The sequence below is a fragment of the Anas platyrhynchos genome, chromosome 8 (genome assembly GCF_047663525.1).
Source record: "Anas platyrhynchos isolate ZD024472 breed Pekin duck chromosome 8, IASCAAS_PekinDuck_T2T, whole genome shotgun sequence".
Taxonomy (NCBI): Eukaryota; Metazoa; Chordata; class Aves; order Anseriformes; family Anatidae; genus Anas; species Anas platyrhynchos.
In genome coordinates, this window is record NC_092594.1 from 34,110,527 (window position 1) to 34,122,651 (window position 12,125).

The following is a 12,125-nucleotide window of genomic DNA, read 5'->3' on the forward strand; positions in this document are numbered from 1 at the left end:
CCAAGCTTGTTTCACACACATACCCTTCCCTGGCACTTTCCAACGGTGACTGGTGGTGATGTGGACTGGAGAGGGTGGAGTCAAGAGGATGGTGCCTTGAAGGGATGTCGTGAGGAGGTGGCAATACACCTGGTGAGGGACCGTTATGGTTAGCACTGGAACCACTGTACATGCCTGTGAACAAACAAACATTATTTTGCAATGTAAAATAAGCAAGGAAAGGAGAAGCCAAGTGACATGATAGTTTCCAACTCCTTCCCTGTCCCCCAGCCCACCCCGACACACACACACAGGGCAGCACACCTCTGTTGGGGCAGTCGTCTACCCAGACACACAGCATGGTAGTGAATACTTGAGTTTGCCATGGCACTCAAGCTGTATCAGGGCATTTTGACACGTGTGTGTCTCCCCTCCAACACTCTCAGATGGTTCTGTGACTGGAGATGTGGACGCACTCCCCTCATCAGCCTGTGGGACCTGGCAGGACTCTCACCCTGCCTTCGCTGTACTTCGGTGTTCTAGATGCTGTTTGCTCATGCCACCCTATAGCAGGGGGGAAAAAGGCCTGGCTCCTCTAAGTGCAGTTCTTGGCAAAGCCTGGTCTTCTTTTCTCTGCTTCTCTGCCTGTCTCCTCCCTTCTGTGTTTACCTACAATACAGCTCCCAGAGTTTTGGCCCACTGAGGCATGTACTCAGAGGAGGACTAGGGCAGCCACTGACATTGTACTGTGAAAGTTGTGGGGGGCAGATGAGGTTTGCCAGCTCCCAGTGCCCAGCTACAGCCCAGCAGTCCCCACACATCCTCTGAGGGCTAGTTTCTGTGCCTTCTTTCTTTCTGCAGTGTCCACCTTTCCCGTCCTGCTCAGTGTGTGAGTTACACGCCGAGGAAAAGGGAGCTGTGTGTCAGCCGTGCTTTGCCGTGTCCCACACCACTGGCAGGGTTTGGGATGGCTCTTGTCCCAAACCCTCTGAGGGACATGTAACGGGCTGAAAGCAACAGGAAAAGCTGAGGCCAGGCGGAATGTGTGACAGCCCTCCGGGTGGGTAAACAGCGGCTGAACGTCAGCATCTGTTTCTTTGTGACTGAAGAGTTAGAACCACTAGGGCAAGATTCCAGCCACCTTTGTCAGGGACTTCAGATGAGTCAAAAACCTCTCATGAACAATGAGTCCTCGGCTGTTGACAGATCTAAAAGAACGAAAATGAACCACATCATCTCTGTCTCCCGCTAGACAGAACATTTGTCAACCAGCCAGTGAAAACAACTTGCTTTCTGCACCAAAAGCCAGACAGAAGGGGTTTTAAGAAGTCAGATGTTCCCAGGTGATGCGAGGATTTATTTGTCAAAGCCTCTTCTGATAACAGTAAGCCAGTAGCTAGGATGCTACACTGTGAGAATGCTGTTACTTCAGCCCATTTTACGATATAATCGATTCCACTTCCCACAGATCCTTCTTGTTCACACATTTGTTCTCAGGCTTGGCAGATGAGCCAAACACCCATTCAACTTTGTGCTGTGTCATTTCACACTTGAGCTGTATTTCCACACGCAGTTCAGGTATAGCACAGCCTGGAGGAAACTGCTGAATCTAGGAAGGGAGGTTTGTGCTCTCTATCTGACTGAGATAGCCTTAACGGCCCCTTGGTGATAGCTCACCCAAAAAAAGTTGAAAAACTCACAGAAGAGAGTTCTAATAGTGTAGCAGCTAGTAAACACATACTTTTTTTTTGTCTTACAGTCCCACCCCTGAACAGTTCATGAATGTTTCAGAGGTCTCCCCTGGGCTCTTCCTTACTGCCCCAGCTACCAGGGATGGTTTCAGTTCTTTGCTTGGGGTGGATGAAGACAGAGTGCCACAGTACCTGATTCTCAGCTACTGCTCAGGTATTACCTTTACAACAAGAAAATCACAGCTAGCACACCCCTCTAGAGAGGCAAAAAAAAGTTAATAAGAACACCCCACACATCCTTATGTCTGAGAGCTGTGTCCTGCACAATCCCATGCACTCAAACCCACCCCATCAGAAAAGAACATGAAACCACAATTGCTGCTGCTCTCCCTTTCTGCCACACTTTGCCAGGACCAGTACACAGAGGAATTTACCCAGCTGTGGAACAACTTGGGCAGACACCCACTGCCCACGCTGGGCTTGGAGCTCCTCTCCCATTGAAGCAGGGCTCCTTCCATCTACCCTGAATTAATCCGTGTTTTCACTTACTGATTACACCTCCTCTGGAAAAGCACCCCGCTTGGAGCATGTGTGCTGAGGTTTGTGGGGTTAGTTCACCAGTGAGCTTTCCTTTTCCTGCATCTTTATTCACCACAACGCCTTCGCTCCTGCTGGGTTGGACACGTGGCATCTCTTGTCCTCGGGTCCCCCCGGCCCTCCTGCCACACCGCAGTGTGTGCTGCCTCAGAGGCCGCTGGCTGCCCTCGCACTGACAGCCCGGCCCCGCAGCACCGCTCACTCGGCAGCCCACCGCAACCTCAGCCGAAGCACGTCGGGATGAAGCCAGCTGTCCCCATCTCCTCTGTGACGCTTTGACAAATGTGGCGCCGCACGTGCGCTGGCGGCTGCCAAGCAGCATGTGGCCCAGCTGAGCCCTGCCTGCTGCTCCCGCGGGGGGGAACGCTCGTTTTGGGTGCCACTCTCTGGTATCCAGCTGCCAGGATTCATGAGACTCATCAGAACGCAATTATCTCTGGGGCGTTTGTCAAATGTGGTTGAGCTTGGCTAACGGATTAAAAAAATAATACTGTGGGGAAGGGGACTGACACATGTGGACAGCGGCGAGCACAACGATTACGTAAGTCTCGCTTCCTAAGGAAATGAGACTAGGCCCAGAGCCCCGATCTGCACAACGCTGGGCCAGGGAGAGCAAAAAGGGAGCTGCGAGGCTGCTCTGGCACCAGGCACGGGGCCGTGTGCTCCTGGGCCTGGCGATGAAGCTCTGAGACTGCACAGCCTTCCGCTTGGAGCGGGCCGCGTCCGCCCCTGAAGCTTCTGGATAGCGAGAAAGCCGAAAGACGAGCCAACGTAGGCCAAGCATTGCCCCTATTGTTTGCTCACTTTGCTTGCAGGGGGTGTCTGCCTGTAATTAGGAGTATTTCCAAGGCCATGTGGCACAAGCAATGGAAGACAGGGTTTACTATGGGATTCCATGCGAGTCTGCAGTCAGACATCATTCATTTCTCTTGAGTCACTAGGGGCCAAATTGAACTTATTTATTAAGTTCAAAACAAGGGCACTCCAACAGAATATTAACTTCACTTCCTTCAGAGGGACAGACCTTTCACTGCTCGTGGGCACTGTGCTGGGCGTACCGCGCTAGGCTCTACGCAGGCCATGAGCCATTTAGTCTGCTACTGGAACTTATTTTGGCTGTCAAAATTTCAATGTGTGTATTTACAGAATTAAAACACTCAAAAATTGGAGTTGCTGCTGTCACTCGGATCCCATGACTGGGTGTGAAACCCAGCAACAACAGTGCTTTTAGAAGGAAATAATGGCAGTGGCAGTTTACATGTATCAGGAAAGAATGAGAGTGAACTGCCTTGTTCAGGAAAGAAAGAGGTATCTGCTGACACGAGGGTGGACAAGTCCTTCCCACTGCCGATCCCTAACAGTAAGGAAGAGTCATATGACAGCAGAGAAATGCTGCATTTCCTTTGCTCCAGGGACAACCTTTGCCTGAGAAACCAGGTGCCTCTACAATGGAAGAAGTCAAGGAGGAAGAGCAGTTGCTATTCCAGCCTCACTCAGTATCATTTTCAATAGTTCCAAAAATTCATCTTCTCTTCCAGCTTCTTTTCCCTTTTTTACAGCAGGGAGCTATGATATTCTTAGTACCTGAAGTCGCACAGAAGCCTTTGGAGCTTTTATAAATGACTGCTCCTGCAAGCCCAACCCAGTTCAGGGCTGTGCATCTTGGGCCTCTTCACGCATTGACCACCTCAGCTTGTAAATATGTGTCATCAATCAATAATTTAAATGGCTTGGCCTTTAACCTTAACATCTGTTGCCAAAATGGTACTTTGAGCATCTGTGACTAGCAGCATTTTTTTTTTCAGCTTTATGCCAGGAGAGACCAGAAAAAAAAAAAAAAACAATAACAAAACGGGCAGGCCCAGAAAAGATGTCTGCATGGGGTTACCTGAATGGAGATAACTTCCTTTGCAGGGAGGGCGAGAGAAGCCCTTGGGCACAGCTGGACTTGAATGTAAGCAGCCATGAAGCAATTTACAAGGAAGGTAAAAGAAGATCTAAGCAAACAATGGGTTCCTCTGACTGCAAAATATTCTTTTGCTCACTGTCTTACTCAGTCCTAAGCACAAACCTGCTTTGAAGTTTGACACAAGGGACGGGAGTTTTTTACATATTTCATTTTTCTATGATTGGCTTTCATCCCTGACATATTTAAAATGTGCTTTAACTTGGAGAAAGACAAAACTGAAACTCTCCAGGAATCCAAGTGATCCCTAAAGCCCAGAGCTCTGCACATTAATAATGTGGTTTCTTTGGAAAAAAAAAAAAAAAAAAAAAGCTCAAACCATGAACACTTTCATATTTTCAAGTGGCATTAAGAGACCATCATATACTGTATTCATCCATACATATCCTATATACAGTATTACAACTGCTTTGTCCAGAAATATTATCTCTGCTTATGTGAAAGAGCAAACATGCAAACTATAGGTGGCAGCAGGAATGTCCTTATGCTTTAAATCTGTAAGGATCAGCACTTTAGCTTATTTGCCCTAAATAATGATAGAGGAACAGTTTTGCCTATGGAATTACACCACACATAATATGCAGTAATCTCTGTTTCACTGTAAAATAGTGATTTATTTTCCCTAGCACTTTTTCATACTGTGCATGTGATGGGGTCTCTTATAGGGTGACCTGATGGAAGTATCACAAAAGATTTACTAAGTTTTTTACAACAACCCTGTAACAGACTGATACAATCTGCAAAGAAATTATTGGAAAAAGCCAGTATTATTGACAAACTAAACCTTTAATTTCAGAAGAGGTTCTCAGAACTGACACTGTGAGGTCAGGGCTGGTCCATTTATCTGTAAGCAGTAACTTTTTTCTTGTTTTATTGTGGCCACTTGAAATCTGAGGCTATTCCTGAGGTTATTAACCACACCCCATCCTGAGGGCAATGTCACCGGGCTTTCCTGTCCTGCCTGGAAGGGAGAGGCTGGACTGCCAAGGGTGGAGAGCAGAGGCCATGTGTTGCCCTCACACATCTCAGGAGTGCAGATGACAAAGCCAGAGCATTGAAGTAATCCCCCCAAGTCCCTCCAGCTTCCTGCCACCTTTTGAGGAGCCACATATAAACCGGGAGTGCAGACTCCCAGGGGAGTGCTGCTGGAATGATGGGTCATTTCCCTTCCTACTCCATCCTGCTCACCAGGTACATTCCAACGTTTTAGTGCAACTTAAACTAGAAAGGGGAATAGGAGGTGTCAAACAGGATGATTTTGTTGCTGCTGTTTTTAACATTTGGTGTGAGAAAAAAAGGATGAAATTCTTCCCTAAGTAACTCTAGTCATTTAGTACTCTTACAAAGCAAAATACAGTAATAAAGAGCACCAGCTCATCCCTTGGTGCAGGTGAATGAGCATCTGGCATTCTTGTTTTCTAATCCCAGTTTACCTTTGGTTTTCTCTAAGTCTCAACAGGAAAAAGCTAGGATTTATCTGGAAAGCTTGAACTGAGCTACTAAATCAATTTAAAACAGATTCATTTGGCCCGAAGCTAAAATGTTTTATGAATGATCTTAGCAAAGAACTCACAAAATTATTTCATTTTATTTTATTATGTATTTTTTTCTAACCTCTTGCATTGTGGCAAATCAGACCCACAAGCTTTTCTGTTATTATATTGACATTAGCATGATACTTATTAGAAATATTCTTACCTGTAATTAAATCATGATGACCTACAGATCGACCACATTTCCCATCCAAAATGTGTTGTGAAGATGTGTGGAGCTGTTGTATAGCTAAGCATTCACTTAGTACATCCTGTTCGATATCAGTACATGAATTTAGCTACAAGAGGAAAATAAAACAAACATTTTGTTTCAAAGTAAACCAAATGACGTCTAATTAAATTCATATGTCTCTTTGCTTAAAGATTATGTACAGAAGGAAGGAGCAAAATGACATTCTTAGCAACTTGGTATAATTAAGGATATATCTATTAGTTGGTATTTCTAATTAGACATAATTTGGGTTTTCTTAAGCACACAAGTTAAGTGTGTTAATCTTAAATTGAGAGCAGTTTGCTCCAGACAGTAATGTACCCTGGGTTTCTTCAAAACTTCCATAGTAGTTTAACTGCATATTTTCAGGCTTTCTATAGTTTCTTGGGTTCTGTGGCAAAAGGATTGCATGACGTTGTTACTGTGACACTTGGAAAGACATTTGATAGGGAAAGAAAAGTGTTTGTGCTTATCAGATTAGAACTGGTGGAATAATGTGCTGTCAGTAATGTGTACGAGGTATCACCAATATGTCAGCTGTTCTCCAAGTAAATTAAAGCTCTGGCAAAAGTGTCTGAAGCAAACTCTTGAAAACCACAATGTCGATCATATTAAAAACAGCAGGAGAGGAGAATTAAGAAAGAAAAGCATTTCTAATTCTCTTTCAAACATGCTGACGTTGCCAAGCTTTTGTCATAATATAGTGCTCACATTACACACACAGCCATCATATTCTATAGCCATTAATAAATAGTTATTGTCTCTCTGTTTACAGTTTTGCATACCAATCTCCCCTGGGTTTGGTTATTCTAAATAAAAGATCCAGGCAAACCTATTCAGAATTCTGCTATACAGCCATTTGTTTGATCAAGATAAACATCTAACATTTGGATCACAAAGTGCATCTGCAGCCAATTAAACTTAAACTACTACTAAATTAACAGCTAACTTTCTCGTATTTTGTGCTTGTAAAGCTGTTCAGAACAACCAAATATTACCGCTGCAGTCATCTAAGCCATGTTCGTAATATTCAGGGTTCCTTTGATGTAAGTCAAAATGCACAGGGCATTTTCTTTTATATCAGAGATGGCACATTTTGGTAGCATATCTCAACTGAGACATGCGGGCAGAGCGTTTTTCTTTCTTGGCTAAATCATTGCTACTCAGAACTCCGAGGAAGCTGATGCCAACAGGAAACTGCCTTTCCAGAGTAGTAACCAAAATTGAGCAAGTGAGTGTGAACAATATTTTCCCTTTTTATCCTATGTCTGAAATCCAACATAGACCATCACTATTTCAATAGCAATGAGATTTACTTAGTTGTGAAAGGGTGGTGTGTTTTTTTTTTTTTTTCCTGTAATATGATTAAGTGAAATATCTGTTTATTATTTCTTTATGAATCAGATTCAGCTTGGTCCCTGTTAAGAGAAACTGATCAAAATGCTCTTCCAATCTACTGCTTTCTCAAATGCCTTTTAGGTTAAAGGAAAAAAGACAAAGGATCAAACATTCGTAAAGTTATCATGGGCAAATGAGACAGGAAATCCGAAGATGATTTCTAACCTCTGGAGGAGAGCAGATTTAGATTTGGTCTACCAAATAAGGTGTGGGAAGCAAGGAATTGACATTATTTTAAGATAGACTTGATAAGTCTACGGGAGGGTATGTATATACATGCAGAAAAACTCCTAAAGCTAGGAGATTATGAGATATGAAACCCTGGATATTTGGTGTCCTGGTATGTCCAAGTAGCCCGAGTTTTCAATGTGTGTGCAGGGCATTTGCCCTGCTGTATTCCTTCTATGCTTAAGGCCTCCCCCTGCTTATCCAGGAAGTACTTTTTGCCCCTTAATGCAAAGTTTGGATTTAGGTATTTTCCCCACCTTCCTCTGCAAAACTGGCAATTGGCCTCATAAGTTGTTGGGGTGTAGTAATGGGGAATGTTCCTTTGTCCAGACGTAAAGGGTGCTAATGAGTTCCTGCATTCAGTCCTGTAGCCAGAGCTGAACAAACAATACCCATATCTGCTGTTAGGAAAGAATTCCCTCCTTCCTTTCCCCAAGAACTCCCTCCTTCCTTTCCCAAGAAGTCAGCAACCACTGGAAGGAAAAAGGTGGGCAGTTCTCTCCCTCAGAACACAGAGCATGGTTGCTTTCCGGGGTCATCTGAGAATTTCATGTAACAAATCTTCCTGTTGCAAAGATCTTGCTATTGCAAAAGATTTTGACTCTAGTCTACCTCTTTCTGTGGCCAATTACAGTTACAGCTTTTTGTCTCTTACTGTCAGTAGGACCTAAAGGTTGCCTTATGGTATTGTTGAGAAGTGCTTTGCAACCTCTGGTGTGGTAGGCATGTGCACAGCACACTCTGAGGAACCTACCAAGGCGAGAGCTGTAGTGAAACCACATTACCCTATAAAACAAAGCTGGGCTGCAATCCTAGGCAGTCCTTTCCAGCCCTGCCCACCGACATAAAAGTTCTGACTGGATCTGAGGACACCACTGCTGCTTGTTGGAGCTAATTGTCATTGCTTGCTAAGCCGTGTATTCCCTGCCACTCCTGGGCCGCAAATATGCTCATGGTCTGTTCTGTCACAGCCCGGCTCTGTGGGGTCCCAATCATCTGTTTACGAACTGCGTGTACAAATGCGTAATAAACAAGTCTCTGATCCTGGGCTGGAGCCCATAAGCCTCTCCGTTTAATAATGAGTTCAGGATTCAGCCCATAGAAACCAAAATGCTTATTTGAATCTAATACTAGTGAAACACAACTAGCAGCCTGGGTTTGGATTGACTTGTAAATGTGTTTAAAACACAGATGTGGTGGGAGAAGCGTGGGGGGGTTCATTCTGACCAATTACAAGCACTCCTTTTCTGACGTTTCCATAGTATGCTGGCTTTGTTTCACTTGAATTTGAGATAATCTGCTAGCATGTATTTACTAGCTGTTTGCAGAGACTCAATGCGTGAACATTTCATGCGAATGACCACAAAATTTGGGCTTGTGAACAGGAAAGAAATGGTTGGGCAGAAAATGTGGGACAAAGTGAAACTACCAGGTCGTGGCCTTAGAAGTGCAGAACTATGAAGTGAGCTGGTGAGCAATAACGATCAAAATCCAACAGGGAAATGAGCACAATTTGAGTTTTCTTGCAGCGGTATCGCAGAGGAACCCTGATTAGAAAATATATAAACTAAAGTTAAATTTAAAAACTGTGGAGACCTGGAGATGTGCCACTTCTTGCCTGGTGAGTCTTACCTTCTTACGCACCTGTTGTTCTTTGGCTGAATGAGCTTTCACGTGCTTGCGCAGCGAGCTGGGGTCAGTGTAGCGTTTGGAGCAGCCAGGAATCTGACAGGCATACGGTTTCTGTAGGTGTGAGGAAAGGGAAAAAATTTCATATTCCTGTGCATCTCTGCAGTTGGCACACAGAGCGCTGAAGGACACAGAGCCATTTCTGTGCACCACGGCGTTAAGCCTGAGCTGCTTGCTCTGCTTGCCGTTTCCAGATCTGCAAACTCCTCTGAGTACAAACGCCTGACACAGCGCAAACAGAGGAGCAGTGCCGATGGCTCTGACTTTGCTCTCCAGACAAGTGCTGAGAGCATTTGACACATCTGTAATCCTGCACACTGGATATATTACTGAGCTGAATTAAATGCTAATGAGATGTAATTGGATGGGCTTTGAGAGCATTAAGTCTTCTAGCCTTAACAGTAGACTAAATGATCACAAGAACACCCAACAAAATTATAAATATAGAAGTTCTGGTTTCTAATTCTGGTTTACATAGTTTTTACAACAACTATGTTCCACATGCAGCAGAGTAAAACGTGGAATAGCACACATTTGGTTTCCTTCATACCCTTTTCCTGTTTTGAACAACATCAACGTCTTTCTTTTTATAACTCCTAAGCAAACAACCTGCATCAAACATTAACATCTGAGCAAATCAATACAGAAACAAAAATCCACTATTGTTGACTTTGTTGGGAAGACCTTTCCAGCTGACTTTGGCATGCGTCAGAGCTCGCTGAAACGTGGCACAATATGAGCACTTTCCTACGAAAGCCATCTGAGCCTGGGCAAGCAGTTCCAGTGTGCTCTTCTCCTATGAAAATAAATAAATTTTAAAGGGCACTTCAATTTAGCTGCTGATTCTGGAGTCCCAGCAGTGGAAAGCCTCACCAAGTTCTCCTCTCAGTTATGCCTACTTCCAGCTAGTGAAACACTATCTCCGTGCCGCAGTACAGCAGCCAAGTGAATGTGCAATTACCAAGCTGAACAAAGGGACTCTGGCACTTGTTGTTAAGTAACCATTGACTTAACTGGTAGCAAGGAGTGCTGCGTGTCAAAGCTCACAGCGTTTCAAAGCCGAACATGCCATTGTGCTTTGTTTTCTTGCCTCATCTGTCAACATAATCTTGGCCTTCTCACTTGTACCAGTAAGTCTTTTTGGTGCTTTCCCAAAGCTAGAAAACTGGTTTGTCGTGACCCCAGGGTCACATTCTTTATTCCCCTTGATTTCAGATGGAGGATGCACAAAATGAAAAAAAAAAAAAAAAAGTTTTGGGAGAAGTGACTGTGAGGTCCTTTACACTGGTTGTTTTACTTGTGGAGGAGTGATGACGTGCCCTTTCTACCACAAGGACAGATATGTTCCCTTTGTTCTGCTTCTGCCTAGGAGAAAGATCTACTTCCAGATGATTTAGGAGAGATCTGATCAAACTAGCGTACACAGTAAGTCTCTGAAATTATTTACAGATTCTCCTCCTGGAGTAGATAAATGATGGAATGACCTACATTAAGAAGCTTTAAAACCAATTCCAAATGCACTCAATAAGGAATAAGTAGTCTGTATAAACCCCTTTTCTTTGTAAGTACCTCAAGAGGATATGTACTGCTGCTCTGCCCAGCCAGCAGGAAATTTCTTAAGGAATAATAGAATCATTCACCAAATCATGGCCTTACAGGCTAACACAGCACCTACCCAGAAAGTTACAGGGCAAAGCAGATTTATGGAGAGTGTCTGGAACACACAGGGAACTGACACCTGAGGAAGGACCATGGAAAACTTCAACAAATCCCTCAGCAGAACAAAGAGCAGAGTATTTTTCAAATAATTGGTGTAATCTGAATTACTGATAGAATAATTCAATTTAGTGATATGGACACTAGATGAAAATCTGACTATTTGCTTTGGCTATTTGCTTTGATGTTGTGGACAATTATTTTGCCACTGCGCTAACACAGTGTGCAGTCTATACAGTAGCACCATCCCATAGCCCCATTATTTTTTACATTCATACAATACACCAAGTCAAATCACAGGACTTCAATTAATGCAAATAAGTGGAAGTCATTTAGTATAGTGTAGGGTTACAGAAACAGTTTTGAAGAACCTGAAACGGAATAGCATGGATGATATTTTTAGTCATTTAAGAAAGTTAGTAGAAAATGATTACTGTACCTTTTTGCTGATTTATGAGCATTTCAGACAATTAAGACAGAGATACAGGAAGAAGAAAAGAAAATAGAAAGTTAAGAGATTTATCTTCAATAGTGCACAGATCAACAGATATAAATATTTTTGCTTATTTTGTTAACTCATTGAATTATCTTTCAAAACTAATAAATGTCATTCCATTTGTGAGTCTGACTAATAAAAAATATATCCATTAGATTCAAGCAGTTACATTTCAAAACCATGCACCCAATTTAGTATATCCAGTTTCAAAAGAGAGGCATTTTAGAACTAATTACAAATTCAAATATCTCAGGTTGACTTTCAAATAAATAAAACATTGTTATTGTAAGTGTGCTTTGGTTTGGAAAATGTGACTGACTCGCTTCTCTTACTTGTTTGTTTTTGCAAGGCATAATGTACATGAGACATTCCTTAATGCTGCACTGTCTGAAATGTGTAACTGCTTAAAAAGTAAATATCAATTAAACTCAAAAGTTCTGCCCCATAAACACTTGGCCAAACATTAAACCATATACTCATTTCTTTGAAAAAGACAAAGGAACAACTTGGGCTGTTATTCTTTAAAAGCTTTATGCTGGGGACTTAACTCATCTACAGAGTTGCCTACTTACTTTCTTTCCCCATAATAAGGCGATTTAAT

At 43.2% G+C, this 12,125-nt stretch overlaps 1 protein-coding gene across 4 annotated transcripts in view; it reads right to left on the bottom strand.

Moving 5' to 3' along the window:
- Nucleotides 1-12,125, bottom strand: part of GLIS1 (GLIS family zinc finger 1) — a 189,359-nt gene that overhangs the window by 25,663 nt on the left and 151,571 nt on the right. For 3 of the 4 annotated variants that reach the window (XM_027462875.3, XM_027462877.3, XM_072041662.1), the window contains 3 exons: nucleotides 9,256-9,366; nucleotides 5,932-6,064; nucleotides 24-174 (listed from right to left, as the gene is read on the bottom strand). In XM_027462875.3, the coding sequence (XP_027318676.3) occupies nucleotides 24-174; nucleotides 5,932-6,064; nucleotides 9,256-9,366 (395 nt within the window). The remainder of the gene's footprint in view (nucleotides 1-23; nucleotides 175-5,931; nucleotides 6,065-9,255; nucleotides 9,367-12,125) is intronic. The other variant, XM_027462876.3, reaches the window with a different exon arrangement.